Here is a 27,679-nt window from a genome sequence, read left to right on the forward strand (position 1 = left end):
AAACAAAAATATTCTTTTGTAGAGGACATTATACCCTGATTATGCAATATTTGGTACATTTGACAACTATATTAAACTTTGCCTTCATGAGTCAAAAATATGGGCTTGTGACACAAGCCAGTTTAAGCTACTAGATGGGTGTAGTTTAGAGGGGGCACTGCCCCTCCCAACTGCAACCCTCAGGCAGGCACAGAATTTCCTTCCCTCCAATGGCCCAATTGGAGCTGCCTCCCTAAATACTGAAGCCAAATAATGCTTACGGTAGTAGGAAGAGAGAAGCTGAACCTAAACCAGCCACAATGTTAAAATCCTCTGCTCTTCCCTACTTTAGAATTTTGTTTAGGTTTCATAAACTGTCCTCAAATCAAATAGTCAGAAATACATATGGAGTACAAACAGCCTTCCTATCCAGAAAAACTGCTCTCCCTATTAGCTCTAAGCACTATGGACAGTTTTAGAAACCAGTCACTATACAATCAGCCAATTTGCGAATGCTCCCTGCCAGATAAAAGGAACATCTCACAAGCCCTTGAGGTAAGCAGCTCACTCAGAGAACTACTAGGAAAAAATAAAGAAGAAACAGTATCATGTCATTAGCCTAAAGCAGAGATAAGAAAGAATAGCAAGTCAGACAATACTACTCACTTCATACAGTTCGTTTATAGTCAGATTTCCAGGTAATTGTCGCACAAGATCCTATGACAGTTCGGCTTGGCAGAAATGTTTTTGTTTCAACAGCTGAACCGTCCTATCATTGGTTTCAGTTTTAATGAAATCCTAGCCAGCCCCTTTTTCACTTGAGGATGACACAGCTAATTCTGACATCACATAGGAGGATCCTCCACCCAGCAGTTTCAGTTGCTCCGCCTCTCTATTAGCTTGTTGTTGGGTGTGGGTTTTTAGTATATAAACAGGCTCTCTCTATATATTTCCCACAACTAAAGTAACTAATCCACAGTGAAAAAGAAAATACTGCCTGTGGAAATACAAATGTTTGTGTATTATCGGTTTATCATACACAATGACAGTACGTAAAACTCATCCCTGATTTCTAGATAATTCTATTGAAATCAGCCAAGCAGCATCAGGAACGATTTGGGCTCACAGTATTTTATACAAATAGGAATTACCATTTCCCTTCTAAAGGCAATATCTGCATTTCTGCACAGCACCATGCCCCACCTACTACAATGGTTTCTACAGCAACAGAGCTGACTGGAGAAATCCAATATAATCCAATTGACCTTATATACTTTAATAAATAACAACTACAGTTATTGTGGATAGCTGAACTGAGGAAGGAGGGACTCAGTAGGTAAGATTATTAAATTATTCCAGTAGAGAGACTGAAGATGATTAAAGGGGAGGAGGGAAGTAAGCAGTCTTAATCAGCTAAGGATGAAAATGAGAAAGGAAAGAATTGGACACAGTAGGGGAGAAGAAATGGTGAGGAAATCATAGGACCAGATGTGGGCATATGGGCTAACAATCAGCAGCAAATCAGAGAGGGTACATCTACACTACGTTAATTCGAACTAACTTAGTTCGAATTAGTTAATTCGAACTAAGCTAGTCTAGACTAAAAAACTAGTTCGAATTAGCGTTTTGCTAATTCGAACTAGCATGACCACATTAAGTGGACCCTGAACCAGGCTTAAGGATGGCCGGAAGCAGTGCCAGCAGGGCATCAGAGGAGGACTTAGAGCGTGGAGATGCTGTCTCAGGCTAGCCGAGGGCTGCGCTTAAAGGGTCCCGACCCCCACCCCGGACAGACAGTTCTCAGGGGTGCCCCGCTTGCAAAGCAGTCCTGGTTTGGAGTGCCCGGAGTACCCACACTGGGCACATCACACCACTCGGCCATCAGCCCGGCTGCACTTGCCGCAGGCTGCCATCTGGGGAGAGGAGGCAATTGGGGGGCTGCAGGAGAGGTTCCACCCCAAAAGCCCGCAGAGCCAGCCCAGTCCTCCCCATCGGGGGCTCGTGCCCCATTCCTCCCTCACCTCCTTCCACTTACCCTTCCCTAGCCCCTTTTCTTGATGTACAAAATAAAGGACAATTGTGTTCAAAAATGGAATCTGTCTTTATTGAACAAAACTGGGGGAGACTGGGAAAAGGAGGTGGGAGAGGGGAAGAGAGAGGCTGGGAGAGGGGAGGGCAACTAAAATGATCAGGGGTTGGGAACAGGTCCCATATGAAGAGAGGCTAAAGAGACTGGGACTTTTCAGCTTAGAAAAGAGGAGACGGAAGGGAGACAGGATAGAGGTCTCTAAAAGCAGGAGTTGGGTGGAGAGGGTGCATACAGAAAAGTTCTTCATTAGTTCCCATAAAGAAGGACTAGAGGACACCAAAGGAAAGGAATGGGTAGCAGGCTTCAAACTAGTAACAGAAAGTTGTTCTTCACAAAGCAAAGAGTCAACCTGTGGAACTCCTTGCTGCAGGAGGCTGTGAAGGCTACAACTAGAACAGAGTTTAAAGGAAAGTGAGATCAAGTCATGGAGGTTGGGTCCATGGAGTGCTATTAGCCAGGGGGTAGGAGTGGTGTCCCTGCCCAAGGTTTGTGGAAGGCTGGAGAGGGATGGCGCCAGACAAATGGCTTGGTCACTGTCTTCGGTCCATCCCCTGCAGGGTCCCTAGGGTTGGCCACTGTCGGCAGACAGGCTACTGGGCTAGACGGACCTTTGGTCTGACCCAGGACGGCCATTGTAAGCTCAGGGTCGGGGGTCTCAGTGGATCCCCTTGATTTTCATGCACACCTGCTCCTGGGTGGCCAGGCTGGCAGCTCTCCTGCCCAAGCCAGCCACTTTCCTGTGCCTAGTGCGGAGATCGTGGACAAGGTCCACGATGTCCGCACTAGCCCAGGCGGGTGCCCGCCTCTTGCGGTCCCGGGCAAGCTCCCGGGAGCCGCCAGCCTGGTCCCGGGAAGAGGGGGAGGGCTGGGGGGCATCGGGTGGGTGGCTCAATCTGTGCCAGGTGCAGGGTCTGCTGGCTGGGTGCTGGCAGGCTTGCACCTGGCACAGGCACCGTAGCCAGCCCGTGCCCCTTTAAGGGGTCCGGGGCCGGGAGGGGGGCAGATGAGTTTCCCTGGTGTTGGCTAGCCTCCCACTAGTTCGAATTAAGGGTCTACACAGCCCTTAATTCGAACTAGGCTTAATCCTCGTGGAATGAGGATTACCTAGTTCGAACTAAGCGCTCCATTAGTTGGAATTAAATTCGAACTAACGGAGCGCTACTGTAGCACCTATGAAAGTTAGTTCGAACTAACTTTGTAGTGTAGACATACCCAGATAGATTTGTTTAATAAATGTACATTATTCTGAAACAAATCATGTCCTGCTTATGCAGAATTCCAAATCTGACTGGCTATTCACATACCTCAGCTACTCAGCAATTATCTCATTAATAACTACTATGACAGGTTGTGAGCATAAATGTAACTATAATAAATCCATCTGCTGTATACCAATTTAATAGTTTAAAAAGGTATTATCATAGAAATTATCAGATACAAGGACAACAGTAATTTACTTTTTAATTTCACATCTGTTTATAAAATCTAATTTTTGAAAGAAAGTGTTTCGTTGTTTGTATATTATTTGAAATAAAGAACTTCAATGCTCCTTTTATATCAGCTTCTGACTAGTATGTCTCATAAATATGGAAACCGCCTCATCTACTCCACCCCCACAGTGGAGATCAGAGAGGGAAGAGGGCTGTAACTGGCTGAGCTTCCCTTTTTAGGCATGTATTCACCACAATTCGACACTCACAACTGGTCCATCTCAGGTTGCAATGGGAGAGGTCTAAGTTGGATATTAGGAAAAACTATTTCACAAGGAGGGTGGTGAAGCATTGGAATAGGTTACCTAGGACAGGGGTTTTCTTATAGCTTCCCTTGGCTGGAGACCGTGAACAGCAGCCAATGGGAGCGGCAAGGCTCCATGCATATGGCTAAACAAAGCGTCTTGCAGCCCACCTGTGACTTACCTGGGCGAACTGGTGACCCAACTCTGAGAACACCTGACCTAGGAAGGTGGTGGAATCACCATCCTTAGAGGTTTTTAAGCCAGGCTTGACAAAGCCTTGATGAGAACAATTTAGTTGGGGTTGGTCCTGTTTTCAGCAGGAGGTTAGCCTACATAACCTCCTGAGGGCTCTTCCAACCCTAACATTTTATGACTCGGGACTATTTAATTGCAGTGAAAATGCCCTGGCTCAGGCTGCAGCCCACCTCTGGGACCTTCCCACATCATGGAACCCAGATATCCATAACACAGTTAAATAGCCCCTTAGTCTGAGCTCCATGACCCAAAACTGAGTGGCATAGCCCAGCTGCGGAGGAGGAAGGGGGTTAACTGCAATGTAGACATACCCTCAAAGGCCAGAGGCCCACAGGAGCTGGACAGTACCATACAATTAGGATTACATGGCACACATAAGAACGGTCATACTGGGTCAGACCAAAGGTCTATCTAGCCCAGTAGCCGGCAGTGGCCAGCACCAGGTGCCCCAGAGAAGGTGGACTGAAGACAATGATCAAGCGATTTGTTTCCTGCCATCCTTCTCCAGCCTCTGACAAACAGAGGCCAGGGACACCATTTCTATCTCCTGGCTAATAGCCTTTTATGACCTAACCTCCATGAAATTATCTAGCTTCTCTTTAAACTCTGTTATAGTCCTAGCCTTCACAGTCTCCTCTGGCAAGGAGTTCCACAGGCTGACTACGCGCTGTATGAAGAACTTTCTTTTATTAGTTTTAAACCTGTTACCCATTAATTTCATTTGGTGTCTTCTAGTTCTTCTATTATGGGAACTAATAAATAACTTTTCTTTATCTGCCCTCTCCACACCTCTCATGATTTTATATACCTCTATCATATCCCCCCTTAGTCTCCTCTTTTCTAAACTGAAAAGTCCCAGTCGTTTTAATCGCTCTTCATATGGAACCCGTTCCAAACCCCCTAATCATTTTAGTTGCCCTTTTCTGAACCCTTTCCAAGGCCAAAATATCTTTTTTGAGGTGAGGAGACCATAACTGTACACAGTATTCAAGATGTGGGAGAACCATAGTTTTATACAGGGGCAGTAAGATACACATGGGATGTGGTTTAATTAGTAGAACCAGTTGAGCATAGATGAGTTCACTCCCCCATAAGGAACAGTGTGACAGGGGACCGCCTTTCTCCGCTTGGGGAGAGGCGCCCCCCTGCACTCTGAGCGCAGGGAGAAGGACGCATCTGCCTGGCGGCCCCCAGGGACCTTAGGACTTGGCGAAGGTCTGCGTCACAGGGAGGAGGCATTTGCCCATGCTGGAGAAGGGGCCCGGGCGCCTCCAATGAGGGGGCGGTCACAGCGGGCTGATGATATCCCCCAGGCATCCGCATGCAGGATAGGCTGGGGAAGTGCAGACGTCATCCCCAGGGGCCAGCCCAAAAGGAGGGCAGCCAGTTTAAAAAGGGGAGCACATGCTCAAAGGAAAGGAGGGGAGGGGGAAGGAAGATCCGGGCTGGACTTCAAGGCTGTGCTTCCCCCCAGTGCCGAGACCACGGGGAGAAACCTAAGAGACACTGAGGGCCCTGAGGGCCGGTGCAGCGTCCTCGGGTAGAGACGAATGGCAGCTCTCAAGCGAGGGACCCGGGACTGAGTTGGAACTCTGACAAAACCGGAAAACCCAGATAAGGCAAGCGAGAGAGAGAGACTAAAAGGCAAGCCTGTGCATAGCCTGAACCGGACTAGGGGTCCTGGTGGGACCCGCCTTGCTACAAGCAGTAGGAAGCTAGGAAGAGTTAACCTACAGAGGCTACAAGGAATGAGAAAGCTCTAGCAGGAAACCTTGAGTTGTCAGGAAAAAGCTCCAGGTGGGAAAAGCCTAGAAGTACTGACTTGTTGGGTATTTAACAACTTTCATTCTGAATTTTGTATACTAATAGAGTCAGCTCCAGGGAAGAGAGTTGCTGAATTAAAAAAGAGTTTATGTTGATAATTTAATCAAGAATTCCCTGAAAAGTGAAGAAACAGATATAGTGTGCCTTCAAACCTAAGGAGATCCTGGGAAGTGTACAATCCGTTCCCAGGGCAAAATACCCAAAGATAAGACAAAGACAGTGTTCTTCTCTGTAAGGTATGGAGTTCATATATTGAGCGATTACATTATTGCTATTTAATCTCTACACAGCAGAAGCAGTGAGAGCCTGTTTTGCTCCCAGAAGTCCTGGCCCCTTTTACCACAACAAAAGGTATCTCTGATATTTGAAGCCATATTTTATGTTTTTATGCAGGGACAGCTGCACCAAACAGGAAGGAAGTTTCCCCTACTCTACTATTCCCGCAGCATTGATATTTGTTAAGCCATGTCTATTGTAAATGGAGGATCAACGCTGAAGAAGTTGATCCTCCAGCGTTTGATTTAGCAGTTCTAGTAAGGACTTGCTAAACTGAACTCTGAGGGTGTCCCTGTTGACTCCGGAACTCCTAGCAGTCATGAGAAATAAGGGTCATTGACAGGAGAGTTTCTCAAGTCAACCTCCAGCTGTGGGGTGGCTGGAGAAATTAGGCTTATGGTGTGTCAATTTTAGCTACAGTATTTAGGTAGCCAGGGATGTGTATCTTAAGCTGACCTTCTATGTTAGTATAGGCCTACCCTTAGTGTTCTCCTTCCCCTGACCAGAACTACCCTGCTGCTAGAATGCTGTGTCCAGTTCTGGTGCCCATAATTCAACGAGAGATGTTGGTACGCTGGAGAAGATTCAAAGAAGAGCCACAGGGAGAAGTACAGGACTGGGAAAACATGCCTTACAGCGATATGCTTAGGACACAAAATCTATTTAGATTACCAAAGAAATGGTAAAGCAATTCCTTGATATAAGTATCATGGGGAATAAACTTTTAATAATGGGGTGTTCTATCGAGCAGAGAAAGCTATATTAGGATCCAACTGTGGGAAGCTGAGGCTAGACAAATTTAGAATAGAAATAAGGTGTAAATTTTTAACTGAGGGTGATTGCTCTCATGGTTAATCATAGTGGAGTCTCCATCACGGGCAATTTTTAAATCAAGGTTGGATTTCTTTTTTAAAGATATGGTCTAATTCGAACAGCAATTATTTTGAGAAGTTCTGTGCCCTGGGTTAGACAGGAGGTAGAAGTAGATGACCACAGTGGTCCCTTCTGGCCTTGAAATGCATGAACAAGTGATCCAAGAGAGACCATGAGACCTACATGATTGGTATCATTTTCACTGTTGCCTACAGGCCAGGTTTATGTATTAAAATTTCCACAGCCCCACTATTTGCTGGGAGGGAGGAGGAAGCGCAGACCAGGGAGACCAGGGAGACGCGGAGCAGCTTTTCTCACCCCGGAGGATGCGGGTGGCGGGACCGCGGCACATCTGGGCGTCCCGCCGCTCCCGTCCTCCGGGGCAAGAAAAACCCCATTCGTAACTGCGGATCTGACATAAGTCGGATCCGCGTTACTCGGGGACTGCCTGTACAGTCTACAGACAGCACTTCTCAGAACTGTTGATTCAAGCTAATTGCCCTTATTCACCTCATCTGGCCCATTAAGTCTGACATCTGAAGGTGATAATTTAAACATTAGCATTGCTAAGTGTTTTATTGCTTATAAAATTAGCAGTAACAATTCCAATTCACTTCACACAACTATTCAGAGATCGAAAGCCCAAGGTATTTTTTACCCTGTTGTTTCTTCTGACGGCTTTTAGCTATACAAAAACATACTGAAAATTATAACCTCAAAATGTAATAGCCAAGTGTAATATTGAATTTAATATTAAAAACAATCAAGGACTGTTAATCATTTTCAGGAAATGCTTCCTCTTTTTTTAATTTATTTGAACCTGGCACAGAACTTCTAGTGTGCTGCGCAACAAAACTAAAAAGAATCCTGCCACATTACTTTATTCAGCTGACCACAGCAACTACTAAGAAAATTCTAAACAACACTGTTCAGAGTCTTCTCAATTTCATGGGCAGATGTGCAGAAAGTTAGAAGCACCAACTCTGAAGCTGCTTTGGACTTAAAAAAAAAACAGCACTGCATTGGGCTTTCTTATTAGGAAGTTTACAGTAACGCCAACCCCAGCTGTTCAATCTAATTTTGCAGGGAGAGTGGGGTAGAGAAAGGCTATTTGCCTTCTGGTTTCTTAGTGTTTGGCATACACTTCCATTGTATTTTCAGTCTTTTCCCCACAACCATGAGGATGAGAAGATTCTCATCTACTCACATGAATTCAGGAACTAGGACTTTAGGAAAAACCTCTTAATATTAATATTATGATGGTAAAAACTGCAAAAGGTGGCAGCAATGAGATTCTTCACAAATTAGAGTCTCCATGTTTCTATACATAATGACAATATACTGCAATGTCAGAAAGCTAATTTTGGTAGAAGAAAGCTTAATTTATGCTAGGGCTACCCCTCTGAGACTTTTTAATTTATGCAGACGCTGATGTATTTCTTACCTATCGCTGGCTAATAATTTTTTTCAAATCCTGTTTAAGGAAGTTTAAAGGCACTTCTATAAAATACAGAATAGCTTATATAGCACAGGAATATAGCTGACATTTCTAGGCTGTAGTGATATAAAATATGCTTCATTCATCTACTACTGTTTGAATACTCAGGCCAATTTTAAAATGTGTGCATATCTGGAAGACTATACTGTAGCGTTTTGCAAAAATGAAAACGCATATTTGTAAATTATGTATTGCGCACCCTAGCAACCACTTGTAGCTTACTTACAATAGTTAGACTAGCTTCAGAGGGGTAGCCGAGTTAGTCTGTCACAGGAAAAACTTAAAAAACAACAAATAGTCTAGTAGCACCTTAAAGACTAACAAAACATATAGATGGTATCATGAGCTTTCATGGGCAAAACCCATGTTTTGTTAGTCTTTAAGGCACTACTAGACTATTTGTTGTTAAGGTGTTTTTTTTTTAATAATTAGACTAGTAACCACAGTAATACAAAATAATCTAACTGAATGGATTAAGAGGAAATACTCTAAAATATTATGGAAAAATCATTTGAATCAGTGTTTTATGAAGATTACTCAAACATTAAATGTTTGAAGTAAAAATTCTTGAAATTTAGCTACAAGCTACAGACACAAATTCAGAAGGATAATATAAAAAAAATCCCCATCCATTGTTTAATATCCTTGGCTACTTTCATTGATATGTATTCAGCTGAGAATTAATTTGTACTTAAAATATTGACAAAGAAGACATTAAGTAATAGTAATCATACGTTCCTTTATTTTTTTGCAAAAGATAATTATTTATTTGTTTAAGCCTTAGGTCTGAACTCACAGGTTATAACTGCAATGAAAAATAATAAAAATGTTTTTTTTATTTAACCCTGAATGCTGGTGTTTGAGGAAAGGCACGTTTAACTAGAGGAGGTAGGTGAGAGATTCTAAAGTGAACCCCTGAGGGATGCCCAGAAGTTGGTCTCACACACATCCCCGAGCTCTGCGCCGATTCCTGTGGCCTGCTCCATCCCTAGCTCCCGCTTCCCCCTTGAGGGCTGCACCCAGCCCCCGCTCACCAGGAGACAGTGAGTGGCATGAGAGTGAGCTGGAGGACCCCAGAGGAACAGGGGGTGGCCATGCAGCCAGTGGCTGGAGGGAAGCAGAGACTATCACTTCAAAGCACCCCTTCTTTCCAGCTACTGGCTGCACGACCACCCTGTGCCCCTCCTGAATTATCCGGCAAGTACTTGCACTGCTCTCCATCACCTATGCCTCTTGCCTGCTCTACAGAGGCTGCGGTGAGCTTTAGTTTGTATGAGTTGATGTTCATAAGTGAGACGTTTGAAACCTGGGGAGTGACTGTGTAACCCACATACCTAGTGTGGTTACTGACCAATGCAAGTGGTACCTAGAACACAGCAACAGTTAAGATCAAGAGACCTCTACAGCATGGGCTGGGAGTAGGGTTGCCAGGTGTCCAGTATTTTACTGGACAGTCTGGTATTTGTGCTCTTTGTCCAGTAAAAAAAAAAAAAAAAAATCAGAGAATACCAGACATGTGCAATGGGCGTGGGTGGGGGGAGCAACTGGAAGGTGGAGCCACGATCGGCGCTAGGAGCCTGTGATTGCGTAGAAGCCTGGCAGGGGCGGGGAGAGTGGCCGGGGCGCTCAGGCTCCCAGCACCGATGGCGGCCCCACCTCCCAACCTGGGACTCCCGGGCTGCGAGGCGGGGCCACAATCACCACTCGGGGCACTTCAGAAGTCTTGCGGGGGTTGGGGGAGTGGCTGGGACTCCCAGCCACTCCCTCCACCCCAGCTAGGCTTCTGAAGCACCCAGAGCAGCGATTGCGGCCCCGCCTCCCAGGTGGGACTCCCAGGCTGAGAGGCGGGGCCGCCATCGGCGCTGGGAGCCTGTGATTGCGCAGAAGCCTGGGGGGGGGTGGCTGGGAGTCCGCCCCCGCAAGGCTCCCAGCACCGATAGTGGCCCCGCCCGGTGGCGGTTACAACTGTACCTAGTCAAAGGACTGGAGTGTCTGTCACAGGTTTCTTGGTGCAAGTAGGATAACAGTCCTACCCATGCAAAATAGTGATGCATAGTAGAGAACATTAATCTGCATGAACTTTTCTTCTCCTGAGTTCTTCCACCACTTGCTGTTATACAGCTTTTATGAGATAAAGATTGGGACTTTAAACAAAAAGTCTGGCCTTCAATGGAGAGGACAGTCAGCGAACAGTTAGAGGAAGAGCAAAAAATTATTAGGGATTCAAGAGGCAATAGACTGAGAAACTGAAAGAGCTACATATGTATATTTTAACTTTGCCACAGGAAGGAAGTAGACAAGGCAAGAGTTTACAATACTCAATGGATATAAAACAATTGGGAGGACTAAATGATCATTATTATTGTTGTGCAATGGAATGAAGTTAAGATTGCAAAAGTATAATCTGATAGCGGAAATATTTCCTGTCAATCACATCAATCAGACACAGAAATTTGAGGGAAAGTGGGGGTAGAAGCTAGAGATATTAGATAGCGAGTAATTGAATAGTGGTAACTATATCAAAATTTAGCGGTTACATGAATATTTGATAGTCCTCAGAGTCAAGGCCAGCCGTCAGTGCACTCCCAGCCCCACTCCCAGGGAGCCCCCTGCTATCCAACGCTGCCGCCTCTCTATCAGAGAGAATGCAGTGCAGGGTTGCAGCAGCCAGTCTCTGACATTTCTACCACTATCTCACACACACACGCCTTTGATAAAGAGAGAGGGAGGGAGGAAGAGATGTGTGTAGTTAACAGGATTAACTGATAAGTCCAGGCTTATCAGTTAGGGCACTTCTAAACTACATTTCTCTTTCAAAAGAGGAATGTAAATAAGGCAAATCAAAAGTGCAAATGAAGCACAGATTTAAATATCCTGCGCTTCATTTGCAGATTCGTGTCCAAGCGCTTTCTCAAGGAAGGGTTTTTTAAAAGTGAAAGTGCAGTGTAGATGGGGTTCTTTCGGGAAAAAACGTTTTTTCGAAAAAGCGCTCGGACGTGAATATGCAAATGAAGCGTAGGATATTTAAATCCACACTTCATTTGCACTTTCAATTTGCCTCATTTATATTTCTCTTTCGAAAGAGGAATATAGTCTAGACATAGCCTTAATGACTAGACATAGCCTTAGACATCTACACACTGACATCCCTAATAGAAACACATCATTTGAGATGGTTGAAACCAAGCTAAAAAAATAACTAGTAAGTATTAAAAGGAAGGAACACTTCCTGGGTAGGGAAAAGGTCTCAATAACCTAAGAGAAGTCAGAAGTGAAAAGATCTCAGAGATTCTATAAAGTTAGCAATCCATAAAAATTAAAAATGCACACACCATATGTTTTAATTTAAAATTTGAAAGACTACTAATGAACTCAATTCAGAGAAATTCTTCGGGTACAAGGCTTTCAGTTGCACAGTAGGTTACAATCTCTTCCCAGCCAATTAGTAAGCCCTGGGAAGTGTCCTGGATCTGCCAAGCTGCCTGAAATCAGTAGTCCTTAAATTCTGTTTCTGAACGTGCCATGAACAGAAATGAAAGGGAAGTTTAAAGGTGATTTTCTATATATTGCTTTGTTTTTGTCATGCTTTAAACTACTAATACTTTTCTCCTGAACTCTCTATTGTTTTTCTTAGTACTACATATCTTTATAGTCTAGATTCCAATTTGTAAATCATCGTTAGCATTGGCCTCTATTTTGACAGTTATAGAGCCGCTGTAGCAGTTCAGTGATCAGATCATTACAATTATTTCTGCTATGATTTTGTCAGATCTCATAGGAACAGGACACACTTGGTGTGCAATTCTGGGTTTCACTCAAGTCAGTGTAAGCTTTGTCATTGACTTTAGTGGGGCCAGGATTTACCCCATAGATGGGAGACTGCCCAAGGAATACTGATGCTGCACAATATGGTTAGGGAGGCATGTCTCTACTCCGTACCAGACTAAAGTCCAGCATACTGTTAGTGGCACCGGCATTCTGCCTACATGGGGCCTCAATTCCAGCTCAATAAGAGTATTCTTCACTTCTTGTCTTAAATTGAAATGTTATGGAGTGCTGTTTAATAGCAATTGCTTTCTATCCTAGAGTAGTGGGTGAACTTATATATCCTTTGTCTACCTATTACAGGTGCAATGAGGTTTAATTCCTTGCTTGCACAATGCTCTGAGGTCCTAAAAAAACCAAAAATCTCATATTTACATGCTCTGGAAGTGGAGCTTTTATTTCAGTTAATACAAAGTATATTTAACTCCTAGTGTTTTTATGAGCTACATCAACATTCATGAATTCATAGCTTCAAGAAAATTATGGTAGCCTTTATTTTAATTTTTTAGAACAGATTTCTTAATTCCTGTAAGGACTCCCTTTGACATCAACAGACTTTGGCTCAAGACCTTAATGTATGAGTTGACATTTGTCTGAAGTTAAAAAAAATTGTACCTGAATATAATTTCCAAAATAGATTTATGTATTCAAGCAAATCATTGCATTTCAGTAGACAAAAAGGCAGATCAGTTATGTCAGAATTTGTTGCTGAAAATATGACTACATTTTTGCTTTGGATAACATATACCTGATGCATGCTAAGACAGAGATTCTCAAAATGTCAGAAGATATTTAAGCACCTATTTCATACTGTAATCATTGTGAGTCTGAGACCTAAATGCCCTTGAGGATTTGGGCCTAAACCATAGAGAATCCATAATAAAAACCCAGAAAACTTTAGCATAAACTACTTTTAATTTTACAGATTCAAAAATTTGGAAGAACTATTTTTAAAACTAAACCAAAAAAAACTTTTTTGTAAAGGCATCTAGTCAAACTTCCCGCTTATAATGAGGTTTATTATAATGTTCATTGTTACAGTTATTGTTAATGCAATAGTAAGCTTATCATATTTGAAAAATGCAGGTTACCTTGCTGGCAGAAGCAGCTCCACTTGTCTGTGTTTGGGGAGGCTGACTGGGACTAGCACTTGCAGGTTTCTTCTGTGAAATAAAAGCAAAAATACAAAAGAGGGAAAAAAAAACCACTGTAAGAAAAAAATCATTGGCAAAATACCACATTTAAGAAAGGATTGATGGTTCTGTTTCTTTGTCCATATTATACAAGATACTAACAAGTTAATTTATATTCAGTGTCTGCTTTACAAGTCATCTGAAGCAGTTTTCAGAGCTTTAATTCAGTAATTTAGATCACCAGAGAATCTTTTGAGATGGTTTTCTTAAGAGCAGAACGCTTATTGCAGAATGAATTATTTCACATTATTTCTACAAATCATACATAAATCTATGCAGTAATTACTAAAGTTGAGGTGTTCATTTTGGTTAACAGTGAAACCAAATGTTATCATCAGTATCTCAAGACACTTCAAGAAGAGTAATTCCTTTAAACTTAAATCAAACAATTTGATTTTTTTTATAATTAAAAACAAAGCGCACACACTTTGCAAGCTTGAAAATAAAATAAAACTTGCATCAGCAAGCAACATGCCCTGGATCCTTCACATCATATTTAGATTATTGCACAGAAATTATACTGGGGAAAATTGTCTTCAAAACAAAAAATATATATAGATAAACATCTGTAGAAAAATATTGTGAATGTCACCAAGATAGGTAAACCCTTTCTGTATGTGAACAATGCAGTGCAACAAACAGAGGAGAAATTAAGTGTGCACACAAATAATGAAAGGTTGAACTTTCAAATAAAAAAAAACCCTGTGTATAGAAGATTAAATAAAACTACAGCAAGTAATCAGTTTCTGCATGTCTTCAGTTTCATACCAATGCAACTCCAGCGATAACAATGGAGTTATATTGGTATACAAATGGAGTGACATGAATTTTCAGAAGGAGCAGAAAACCTACTTAGAAACTCTCTCAAGTAAATGAACTCCTGAGACTTTACTGCAGATTACTTTGGATGATCCCATAAACATAGAAAAACCTACAGTAGTAGGCTCAGAAGCCTGGTAAACAAATTACTATACAAAATGAAGAAACAGCAATATTCAAGTCACTAGGCATGATGGACAGATTAGCAGACTCAAACAGGGATAAAAGGTCTCGTTCATAAAGATTAGTGCAACATCATGTTCTGTCCCTATGACTTTAGTTCCAAAACATAATATGAATGGAGAGAATTTCTCCCAAGCAAACAAAATTTGAAATAAAGATTAAAAGCAGCGTTTCTGTAATTGACCTCCAGTTAGTGAACCAGTGCAAAGGGCCATAATCTATTCTCAGATATATACATGCTACACCATTGAAGTGTGGCTTTGTAGTACATTTTCTGAAATGAGTGTTCAGGAGGAAATTGATGTAATTTCTTCAAATATCTCTAGCTTAGATTCAGAATAATGAGGGGAGGAGGAGGAAAACTGAATTGTGTAATTGAGAAAATACTGGCAAACAAAGTTATATAGGCAATGTTACTGATGGTAAGGGGAAGGAGATACAGCTTACTAGGTTTCTATACAAAAGAAATTATGAAAAGTCCCCCTGCCTTTTTGTATGCCATATAGAACAAATTATCTCATATACTGCAAGATGCTGGACTGGTAGTAGCAACTGATTTTTTTCTGTGCATGTGTGCTTACATGTTAGATATACAGTATATAACAATTTACTTCCTTACCCATACCTAACTATGGGAGAAGACGGAATCTGAATCTCAGCAAGGAGCATAATTTACTTGCAGAACTAAAGTCTACCCATTCAACTTTTAGATAAGTTGTCTTGTCTTTACAGAATGGGAAGTAATTTATTGCTAGGCATGTAGTTGAACTATACTTGCAAAAAAAGACCTCAAAATGTTAGCTATTTTAAACAAATGTACAGTAAACTTCCGATAATCCGGCACCTTTGGGACCCAGGGGGTGCTGGATTATCAGATATGCCGGGCTATCGGAAGGAGGGGCTATGAGGAGCCTGGGGTGGGAGGGATGCCACCCCAGACCCCTCATAGCCCCCCCTTCCGATAGTCCAGCTCTGCTCCAGGTGTCCCTGATTCAGCTGCTGCTGAAACTGACCAGCAGCGGCCGAATCGGAGACGCCTGGGGCAGAGCAGCTGGAGTACTGCCGGGTTGGTCCGGTAGCACCGACCCTTGGCGCGAGGAAACCAACCGGGCAGCACCCCAGCTGCTCTTGGGGACGCCTGGGGCAGAGCAGCTGAGGTGCTGCTGGGTTGGTCCCACAGTGCCACTCCTTGGCGCTACTGGACCAACTCGGCAGCACCCCAGCTGCTCTGCCCCAGGCGTCTCCAAGTCAGCCGCTGCTGAAACTGACCAGCGGCTGACTCCAGGAAGCCCGAGGCAGAGCAGTTCTGCCTCGGGCTTCCTGGAGTCAGCTGCTGGTCAGTTTCAGCAGTGGCTGAATCGGGGACACCTGGGGTGCTGCCCGGTTGTTCCCAAAGCCCTGACGGGCAGTGGTAGGGGACCTACCCGGCTGCGCCCCCAGCTGCTCTGCCTCCGACTTCCCCGATTCAGCCGCTGGTCAGTTTTAGCAGCGGCTGAATAGGGGAAGCTGAGGGCAGAGCAGCTCCAATGGTCTGGCTGCCCAGAGCACTTCTGGGTTCCTGATGGTGCCGGACCATCAGGAGCGCCGGACCATCAGATGCCGGACCATCGGAGTTTTACTGTAGTTTCCCAAAGTTAGCATATTCTTGGCTTTCAATCAGATTGTTAAAGCCCTACAACTTCTGCCTATTTCCTCTCACTTGTATCCAGGGGTTGGCTCAAATCACAATTATTTCCACCTGTACAGGAAATTTGCAATACAGAAGGGCGTACAGATCACATGTTTAGAAGCAGCTGGGTAGTCCACCCCAAACACATTTATAGAAGTAGGCACATTGATAATTTTACATTATTATATTCATTGTAGGAGGTATTGCGTCTGGTCAAACTAATGATTTTAGCAAAACAATAATGTTATCACGTTTCTTTCCTATCTCATTCCAAACACAGGCCTTCCTGGTGCATTAGAATCATAGAACTGGAAGGGACCTCGAGAGGTCATCGAGTCCAGCGACCCGCCCTCAAGGCAGGACCAAGCTCCGTCTACACCATCCCTGACAGATGTCTATCTAACCTGTTCTTAAATATCTCCAGAGAGGGAGATTCCACCACCTCCCTTGGCAATTTATTCCAATATTTGACCACCCTGACAGTTAGGAATTTTTTCCTAATGTCCAATCTAAACCTCCCTTGCTGCACTTTAAGCCCATTACTCCTTGTCCTGTCCTCAGAAACCAAGAGGAACAATTTTTCTCCTTCCTCCTTGTGACACCCTTTTAGATATTTGAAAACCGCTATCATGTCCCCCCTTAATCCTCTTTTTTCCAAACTAAACAAGCCCAGTTCATGAAGCCTGGCTTCATAGGTCATGTTCTCTAGACCTTTAATCATTCTTGTCGCTCTTCTCTGTACCCTTTCCAATTTCTCCACATCTTTCTTGAAATGTGGCGCCCAGAACTGGACACAGTACTCCAGCTGAGGCCTAACTAGTGCAGAGTAGAGCGGCAGAATGACTTCACGAGTTTTGCTTACAACACACCTGTTGATACAACCTAGAATCATATTTGCTTTTTTTGCAACAGCATCACACTGTTGACTCATATTCAACTTGTGGTCCATTATGACCCCCTAGATCCCTTTCCGCCATGCTCCTTCCTAGACAGTCGCTTCCCATCTTGTATGTATGGAACTGATTGTTCCTTCCTAAGTGGAGCACTTTGCATTTCTCTTTATTAAACTTCATCCTGTTTACCTCTGACCATTTCTCTAACTTGCTAAGGTCATTTTGAATTATATCCCTATCCTCCAAAGAAGTTGCAACCCCACCCAGTTTGGTATCATCTGCAAACTTAATAAGCGTACTCTCTATCCCAATATCTACGTCATTGATGAAGATATTGAACAGTACGGGTCCCAAAACAGACCCTTGCGGAACTCCACTTGTTATCCCTTTCCAGCAGGATTTAGCACCGTTAACAACAACTCTCTGACTACGGTTATCCAGCCAATTATGCACCCACCTTATCGTGGCCCTATCTAAGTTATATTTGCCTAGTTTATCAATAAGAATATCATGCGAGACCTTATCAAATGCCTTACTAAAGTCTAGGTATATGACATCCACCGCTTCTCCCTTATCCACAAGGCTCGTTATCCTATCAAAGAAAGCTATCAGATTAGTTTGGCATGACTTGTTCTTCACAAACCCATGCTGGCTATTCCCTATCACTTTATTACCTTCCAAGTGTTTGCATATGATTTCCTTAATTACCTGCTCCATTATCTTCCCTGGGACAGATGTTAAACTGACCGGTCTGTAGTTTCCTGGGTTGTTCTTATTCCCCTTTTTATAGATGGGCACAATATTTGCCCTTTTCCAGTCTTCTGGAATCTCCCGTCTTCCATGATTTTTCAAAGATCATAGCTAAAGGCTCCGATACCTCCTCTATCAGCTCCTTGAGTATCCTGGGATTCATTTCATCAGGACCTGGTGACTTGCTGACATATAACTTTCCTACGTGATTTTTAACTTGTTCTTTGTGTATCCTATCTTCTAAACTTACTCTGCTTGTATTCACTACGTTAGGCACACAGTTGAGAGGGAGGAAGTGAGGAAAGGAAGGAATGCTAGTTATACCTTACTCCCTTCAGACTATTCCTAGTAGCAGAAGGAAAAGCATTATTTCTGTGACTGTCATAGCCTGCAAAGCTAGAAAAACAGCACCCCTGTGGTGCTCAGCCTGCAAACCATGAAGCTGAGTCAGTCAAAGCTTAGCTTCTTTGTGAAATTAACTAAAATAACTAGAACTAGTGACCAGCGTGTCAGTGAATTTCAGGTGTGGCATACGTCTACTGATAAATGTCTCATCTTCATTAAAGAAGTGAAATAGTTTTAAAAAATCATCACAGAATGTTACATTTATAAAACATGGGGAAATTAAGTGAATCCAAAATGCACAGTTTGTCAACATAAGCACAATATTTACTTGCTAGGCTCTTCCCAGTGAAGAAATTCAATAAAATTCGGCTGCTGGAAATACAGATAAATATCCACAACTGCTGCAGCGCACCAGCATAATGTCAGGATGAAATACTTGATGAGAATTGTATCCAGTTTGGTTGTTTATACTGACTATAAACATGAGAAGAGTGCACGAAGATCTTTAATCCTGGCCTTAAATGAGTCTCCAATAACTCCAAGTAATACATCAGCCCCAGACTTTATATAGACAGCTCTCCCCTCTCTGACTGCCCAAGACCTTTGTTTTAAACCAATGGTTTCCAACCTTTTTTATACCCAAGATCACCTTTTAAATGTCAGGGAAAGGCAGAATCCACCACATCCCTTCCCTGAAACCCCATCCCTTCTTTGAGTTCCCACCCTCTCCAAATCTTTCTGTGGACTACCCGTTGCTAATGGAAGCTCCCTGTTAATTACATAATTACGCCTGAGCCATTTTGCTAGTGCTGCAGCTGGAGAGAACAGTTTAATTTAAATTATTAAACAGAGTAAGCATTTTAACTTTCTCATGTTAGTTTATCAAACTTCATTTTAAATAAAATAAAATATTTTATGTCCAACACAAAATGTTTTAATGTTTTCTTTATTTATGGCAGGTGTTAGGAATCTTTTTTGGGTCTGGGGTCACTCCCCCACAGAAAAATCAGTTGGGGACCACACAATTGAGAAACAACCCAATAAAAAAACCTCCCAAAACCCCACCACACCTTCTCCCAAAACACCTCAGTCTTCTGGCACTCCAGCCCCATGGGGTGAGGAGAAGGGACAAGGAAGACTGAGGTTCAGGGCTATAGGCCAGATTTAGTTTTCTGGTGTTCCAAAGTTAGTGGATTTTGTGGCCCCCCCTTAGGCTCTGGGGTGGGATCAAAAATGAGGTGCCTTAATGGGGGGAACAGGGCTGCCAGCGAGTGAGATAGGGATGCAGGATATGGGTGGGAGATGGGGTGCAGGGCGGCGTGAGGAAGGCAAGGTCTGGAAGGGAGTTTGGTGGCAGGAGACCGTGTGGGTGGGGGTACGAGAGGGAGTTTGGGGGCGGAAGAGGGTTGGGGGAGTAACCCACCCCTTCTGCCTCCACATCTCTGTGCCCGGTCCAGACCTTTGCCTGCCGGCTGCAGCTCCAGGGCTGGGGCAGGCAGAACCCAGGGCTGGATCCAGTCCAGCCAGGCAAAGCCAGGCAAAGCCACTGGGAAAGGGACTCCCTGCCCCCACACAGACCCCGTAGGAAGAAGTGCGGTGTGCCATGTGTGCTGGCCACCCATCCCCAGCTCTGTGGAGCAGGCCCAGCTCTGCCCCCTCCCAGAGCAGGAGGCAAGAGCCACAGATGTGCATTTTCCTCTCCTCTCTCCCCCTGTCCCCACCAGCCGGAAAGTTAACAAAGAGGGGCTGCCACCCAGCCAGCTGGCCATGGAGTTCAGCCCGCTGAGGTTACACAGCGCTCCAGCTGAGCTAGCACAAAGAGGGGCTGCTGCCTGGCCAGCTTGCCACAGCGACTGACTCTTAAGAGATGCCACGATCAACCGGTCAATCGCGATTGACACGTTGGTGTCCGCTGTTTTAAACTGCTGAAACACTATGATCTTATTTTCTATTTGTTCCCATGGCATAAGGAGCCTCGCATTCTAAAACAACTTGTACTAAAGACAGACAGATCAATGCTATTTCTGTCTTTACTTTTCAACTAGTGACTATCTCTCTGCTCTGAAAAGCCAAAATACAAGACGAAAACAATAAAAACAACATATTTTAAGCCTCTACTAAGGGTACATCCACACAGCAATTAAACACACATTACTGGCCCAGGTCTGCTGATATGGGCTTGTGAGGCTTTAAAACTGCTGTGTAGAAGTTTGGACTCAGGTTAGAGTCTAAACTCTGGGAACCTGCAAAGGAGGAAGTGTCCCAGAGCCCAGGCTGCAGCCCAAGTTCAAACATCTACAACATAACAATTGTACAGCTCCACAAAGCCAGAGTGAGCTAACCTCAACAAGCTGAGGCCATGCTGTGGGTCTTTTATTCCAGTGTAGATGTGCCCTTGGTAAAGGAAGTCTGTTATTGTATTGACAGTAGATGTTGTTAGCACAATAATTTACTACTTTAGCCACCAGATGTCACCTAAACTGCAGCACTAATTAGGTAGATTAATATTAACATCCTTCTTAACACATCTAGCTAAGTGATCTTATTTACATTTTGATTTTTATTTATATATTATAAAATACCACGTGCCTATATCACTATGTAAAAAACAATCTTCTTCTAAAAACCTTAAATTTTTATTTATTATATTTTTAAAAAATGAATGCAATGAAATTAATGGAATTCATAATTTAATTTTCTCAATATTGTATCATCACATTAACAGCACAGACAAAGTAATCTAAATTTCAGTATAAAAAAAAATTATGCAATCATTAGGGAAAAATCCTACTCTAACATCTGCATAGCCCACTGACTTGGCGCTTATAAAGCAGGGGTGGGCAAAAAGCCTTCGCAGGCCAGATTCAGCCCACCAAGTGGGTTGATCAAGCCTGCAGAGGCCCTGCTGCTCCCCCGCCCCCAGGCCAATTAGGGCCTGGGAGCAGGGGAAGCACACAAAGTTTCCTCTGCCCTACCAGGAGCATACGGCGCTTACTAGTGCAGCACGCTCCCCTACCCACAAGCCCTGATTGGCCTAGGGGCAGAAAGGGGCACACGCAAAGTCTCCTCCCACCGCCTGGGACATGGGCTCCTAGGGGGGCAACCTCTGGGCAGGGGCAAAGGATCCTCCTCCACCCCCAGACCAATCATGATCTGTAGGTGGTGAAGCATCCTGACCTCGCCCCTTCTGCTTGAGGCCCACTTTCAGTGCGACCCGGGGCCACTTCAAAAATTTCTGAAATGGCCCCCAGCAAAAAATTATTGCCCGTCCCTGTTGCCCACTTAAGTAGCAAAGCAGTGACTTTTATAGTCTTCTTAAATAACTCTTATATAAGTGAAATATAATATAGTTACAAAATCCATTTTGGTATATTAAAGGCACAGATATACCATACAAAGCCTACAAACACTTAAACATACGCATAATTTTACTCATGTAAGTAGCTCCAACTCAACAGGACAACACACATTCATAAAGTTAACCACATGCTTAAGTGTTTACCAGACAAATTGCTTTCAGTCACAGTATGGCTATGCAGATTTGTCAGATAAGGCACATAGTACATTTGATGTTGGTTCTGGAAAGAAATTTAGTGCTATAAGTATCAGTGGAAATACTGAAGTTAAGATTTTCAACCTAGCAACTTTAAGGTTAAATGGAATTAAAAAGTGATTTAACTTGTGTCCTTTCAAAAAAAAAAAAAAAAAAAAAAAAAAGAGCATTCCCCAATTTTTCTCTCTTTAAACTGAACAAAGGAATTAATTAGCTAATTAAAATTAGCAGAAGATTTTTTTCCTTTATGCCATTTTTTCCTGGTGAGAATCCCAGTAGCAGCATGGAGAGTAGGGAATATTAGACACTTTTTTTTTGGCCACAGGTTCAAGCTCTTCCTCGGGGATTCCCCAGTGTTCCCAGGCCAGCATGTCCTGGGTTGGCTTCAAGGCCTCCACCCAGAAAAGATGTTAAAATATCGGTTAATTGAATAGTCAAGTAACCTCATGAATTCTTATCAGTTAGTTGACTCTGGCCTCACTCCTGAGAAGCCTGCTGTCACTCCGTGCTGCTACCTCTGTATCAGAGACAGCAGAGTGGGATACCAGGCAGGAGCTGGTCCATGAGGAGAGCCAGTTTAAAAAACAGCTCCTGTCACGGACCAGGTGCTTGTTGCCCCGTGTTTCTGCCTGTGATAAAGAGGCACCAGAGCAAGGTGGCAGCAGCCCGTCTAGGGGGTGTCTGAGCTCCCGGACCCGGCACGAGCTGGAAATATAGAATCATAGAATACGAGAACTAGAAGGGCCCTTCAGAGGTGGAGTCCAGTACCCTATCCTCATAGCAGGACCAAGCACCATCTAGACCATGGGTTCCCAAACTGGGGGGCGTGCCGAAATTCCAGGGGGGGGGGCCGAGGCAACCCAGCCTCCCCCCCATCAAGTTCTGCTGCCCTGTTCAGTTCCTTTTTTCCTGCTCAACAAGTTTTGCTGCTATTTGTGAGGGTTTTTCAAAAATCAAAAAGGGGGGGGGGGGACATGATGCCAAAAAGTTTGGGAACCACTGGTCTAGACCATCCCTGATAGATGTCTATCTAACCTGCTTTTAAATATCTCCACAACCTCCGTAGACAATTTATTCCAGTGTTTAACCACCCAGACAGTTAGGAAGTTTTTCCCTAATGTCCAACTTAAACCTCCCTTGCTGCAGTTTAAGCCCATTGCTTCTAGTCCTATCCTCACAGGCCAAGGAGAAAAATTTTCCTCCTTCCTCCTTGTGACACACTTTTAGATACTTGAAAAAAAATCGCAATCATGTCCCCTCTCAGTCTTCTCCTTTCCAAACTAAACAAGACCAATTCTTTCAGTCTTCCCTCACATCTCATGTTCTCTAGACCTTTAATCATTCTTGTTTCTCTTCTCTGGACCGTCTCCAAATATTCCACATCTTTCTTGAAATGTGGTGCCCAGAACTGGACACAATACTTCAACTGAGGCGCAGAATAGAGCAAAAGAATGAAATGAGCCAGGCTGCCTGCCCACCCAGCTCCTAATGCACTTTAAACGCAGAGCTGCAATGGGTCTAGTTCTGGACCCAGCATGAGCCAGGACTGAGCCGGGATGCTGGCCAGCCTGCTAAAAAAAATTTACTGGCTGGGGATGGGGGGGGTAGAGATGCATGTAGTCTATAGCATTAACCTATAAGCTTTTGCTTATTGGTTAATCAACTACATTATTATATCCCTACCATGCTATGGGACATGCTCGGAAGAATCTCCCAAGGAGCACCTTTATCAAATGCCTGCCCATGTCAGCGGACTCTCTCGATACAGAGGAGTAGGGGCTCTACTCTGAGGCCCTCATGAAAAGCTGAACTCCTCCTTAGCACCTTCTTGTTACAGCAAGTATTTTGTTTAAACTTCTTTAAAACCTAGCAATAGATTAGACTTTGCATAGCAGAACCTACCCCTTGTGACAGACAGTGTCAAACATACAGGACTGCCGTATCATCTGGGGCTTCTGGTTGCTGCTGCAATAAAACCGTACTGCCTTGCATACATAAGTAGAGCTCAGATACCATGGTGATTGGCAGATGAGATCTTTGGACTGTGGCAGAAGTTTGTTTGATATTTCTTTCTAGATAATTAAATGGATTAATCTTTTCCAGAAAATGTGCAATTTATACAAAGCAAGACAAGTCAAACCAGGTGAATTAACTTTGAACACAGCAGGGGAACCTGAAAAAGTCCATATCCAGATGTTAACCCTGCTATAATACTGAAGATAAGATCTGTTTGCATCAATATAATGAATCACACAATGCAATGCATGTTAATCTGAAATGGAGCAGTGTCAGATTTACATATTTATTTTACACATCCAGATACAAATTTTCTTATCATGATGGTAGGATAAGAAATGGCACTGAATGCTCTAAACAGCCACTGACTTCAATTGGTATTGAGCACGTCTACAGCATCAGACCTTTACAGGGACACTGTCAATTTTAATTTCTTAAAATTCACTACATAGTAAATGAGTTTAACTAGCTTTAAAAGCACTAATCTTTTAATTCTTCTTTAAAAATGTATACAAAGGTTTTCAGTGGAGTTACTCACACCTGATACCTGAGTACACAAGGTCAGAATCAACATTCTGAGGATTATGATTAGAAACTGGAAAGCCAATAACAGACACAATAGACATATCACTTTATCTTGAGTTCCTACCACAATAAAAAACCACTCATTTCCTTCCCCACATGCAACTTTCTAATCATGACACAGATTTTTTTTTTTTTAAGAGAATTCCCTGATTAATTTAATGGGAAGATCTCAAAAGACTCTTTGTTACTGGGTATTTGGAATTTATTTCTGAAATATTAATCAAAATGCCTTTTATCCTAAATTTGAGATCAAACAAGTAGGTTACATCTACATAGAGAAGCTATTTCAGGATACCAAAGGCATCCCGAAATAAGTGTTCTGCATCTTAAGAGTGAGTCTTTTATATCAAAATATAAAGGGTTTGCTATTCCGACGTCCCTGTAAACCTCATTGCACAAGGGATAAGGGACCATTTTGAATGTGCAGACAGTGCCAAATTCTGAAATAAGCTATTTCAAAATACAGTAAAACTCCGATGGTCCGGCTCCCATGATGGTCCGGCACCCCTGATGGTCCGGCACCATCAGGAACCCGGAAGTGCTCCGGGCAGCCAGACCATTGAAGCTGCTCTCCCCCCAGCTTCCCCGATACAGCCGCTGCTAAAACTGACCAGCAGCTGAATTGGGGAAGCCGGGGGCAGAGCAGCTGGAGTGCCGCCGGGAAGGTCCCGTAGCGCTGCCCCTCGGGGCTGCGGGACCAACCCGGCAGCACCCCAGCTGTCCCCGATTCAGCCGCTGCTGATACTAATCAGCGGCTGACTCCAGGAAGCCCGAGGCAGAGCTGCTCTGCCCCGGGCTTCCTGGAATCAGCCGCTGGTCAGTTTCAGCAGCAGCTGACTTGGGTACACCTGGGACAGAGCAGCTGGGGTGCTGCCGGGTTGGTCCCACAGCCCCGAGGTGCGGCACTGCGGGGACAAACCCGGCAGCCCCCCAGCTGCTCTGCCCCAGGCGTCCCGATTTAGCTGCTGATGCAACTGATCAGCAGCTGACTCCAGGAAGCCCGTATTGAATTAAATGCATTTTTTAAAAAAACATAACCATCTACAAAACAGAGCAGAGTAACCGATTGTGACAAATATACAACCACTCTAGGGGATGGCTATATGATCCCAAGGACCTGATTCCGCAAAGTGATCCATGCCACACTCAGCTATAAGTCACTTTACTCACCAATACAGTTGTTCAAAGTTTTTCTTTCTTTCAGTGAAAAATTAACATTTTTTTTTTAAACTTTTCTGTCCTATTTTCCCACCGTCTGGCTCTATTCACTATTTTGCTAGATTATGATCTAAAATTTCAGACCAATGAAAAATAATCTAAATACTTTAAAAGTCCAACATACAGCAAGACTAACCAGAAAAGTGCATGTATCTAATCTACTATTTGTCTTTGGATGCAATCCATTTTGCACTAACAGAAGGTACACATTCTGGCCAATCATGTAGGGGTGCATATACAAAGAGGAACAGAATGGGCACACTCCCTCTGTGCCCCCATAGAGCTCTGGAAAGCCCACTGGTTGCACCAGAGACCAAGCAAGTTCCAGGCACTGCAGCTTCCCAACTCCCCTCTCCTTCAAGAAGAGCTGCGGGATTGAGAAAGCTGCAGTGAGCAAAGGTTCTGTCTGGAGGGAAGGGAACATAGAAGCAACATAGGCAGAAGAAGTACAAGTGCTGGTGGGAGAGGGATTGGTGAGACATACCGCACGTCTAATCTACATTCCTCTTTCGAAAGAGGAATGTAAATGAGGCAAATCGAAAGTGCAAACGAAGCACAGATTTAAATATCTTGCACTTCATTTTCATATTCATGTCTGAGCACTTTTTCAAAAAAGGGTTTTTCGAAAGTGAAAGCACAGTCCAAAAAAATGAGAAGTACGGGTTATTTCGAAAAAGGTGTTTTTTTCCCCCCGAAAGGACGCCGTCTAGACTGCGCTTTTCACTTTCAAAAAACCCTTTTTCGAAAAAGCGCTCAGACACAAATATGCAAATGAAGCATGGGATATTTAAATCCACACTTCATTTGCACTTTTGATTTGCCTCATTTATATTCCTCTTTCAAAAGAAGAATGTAACTCTAGACATAGCCATAGTGAGGCCTTGTCTCCACTTACTGGAGGATCGATGCTCTGGCATTTGATCTTCTGAGGTTCAATTTAGTGGGTCTAGTAAAAAAATACTACATTGAATGCTATGGGCGCCCCCATTGACTGTGGTACTCCTCGCTGTTGCAAAGAGTACGGGGAAGTCATGGGGACTATTTCTCCCATTGACCTCCTGCTGTGGGGCCACCCCACAAAATTGATGCAAGGTATGTCAAACCCAGCTATGCAATTCACATAGCTGAAATTGCATATATTGTATCGATTTCTCCACCAGCATAGACCTGGCCTAAGGGAGAGAATAAGTATGGCCTACGCACAGGGAGCAGATGTGGGGAGGCAAAAAATGACACGAAATCAGCACAGCAGATTAGATATCCTTGGATTCTTATACTGGTCTCATCTACTTGTTGTCCCTGCTACCATTAACTTCTTAGCTGCCTGAGATACTATATCTAGCTCAATCACTTCAACCTGTTAAGATACATTAGAAAAAATGTTGGTAAATGAAGAAGAGTCATACACTTGAGCTGCTGGCTAAAACACAGGCAATCACCGCCTAGGGAAGAGTTCAGGGGTAGAATCCTGGCACCACTGAAGTCAGAAGCAAAACTCCAATTGACTTCAGGGGAGTCAGAATTTCACCCTTGAATTTTAAGCTCTAAAGACTCGGGTCTTTTTCCACTTAAAGAACTCTTTGGGGTTTTTAAGTTACTCAGTGTGGTCTTCGAACATTTATGATGTAATCATCCAGCAATATTCTTCTGTTAAAAGAAATCCTTGTAAGATATGGGATCCTAATAAACTCTGATAGAAACCTTATAAAATTAGCAGCAAAGAAACCTATGCTCTTTCCTCATGCTATATGCATATATTTCAGCTGATATCTGTGTATATCATGGGTCATGGGTCATATAGGTAATCATTTTAAAGAATTATCCTCAAACTGCAGGCTCTTAACTCCTACCAATAGCACAAAGAGATCGTGAAATAAAATATTAAAAGGAATAGTCTTAGTGTCAGCTAGTCTAACTCCTCTTCTATGTGGCATTGTTCCTTACCAATTGTTCTCTATTGTACATTTGCTGTGTTTTTTCTAGTCTAGTTTTTAGTATCCCAAAAGAAAGGGACACTGACATCATCTCCCAGTAATTTTCTTGGGAGATTATTTTACATTTTACTAGGGTTCATAGTAAGATCTTGATATACAGGCTACAC

At 43.4% G+C, this 27,679-nt stretch overlaps 1 protein-coding gene across 5 annotated transcripts in view; it reads right to left on the reverse strand.

Moving 5' to 3' along the window:
• Nucleotides 1–27,679, reverse strand: part of CAST (calpastatin) — a 101,021-nt gene that overhangs the window by 64,668 nt on the left and 8,674 nt on the right. For 3 of the 5 annotated variants that reach the window (XM_075932101.1, XM_014571325.3, XM_025182416.2), the window contains exon 3: nt 13,446–13,517. In XM_075932101.1, coding sequence (XP_075788216.1) covers nt 13,446–13,517 — 72 coding nt within the window. Of the gene's footprint in view, nt 1–645; nt 809–13,445; nt 13,518–27,679 lie in introns of those variants that run through there. The other 2 variants (XM_006118682.4, XM_006118683.4) reach the window with 2 other exon arrangements.

The sequence above is a fragment of the Pelodiscus sinensis genome, chromosome 6, assembly GCF_049634645.1.
Source record: "Pelodiscus sinensis isolate JC-2024 chromosome 6, ASM4963464v1, whole genome shotgun sequence".
NCBI lineage: Eukaryota > Metazoa > Chordata > Testudines > Trionychidae > Pelodiscus > Pelodiscus sinensis.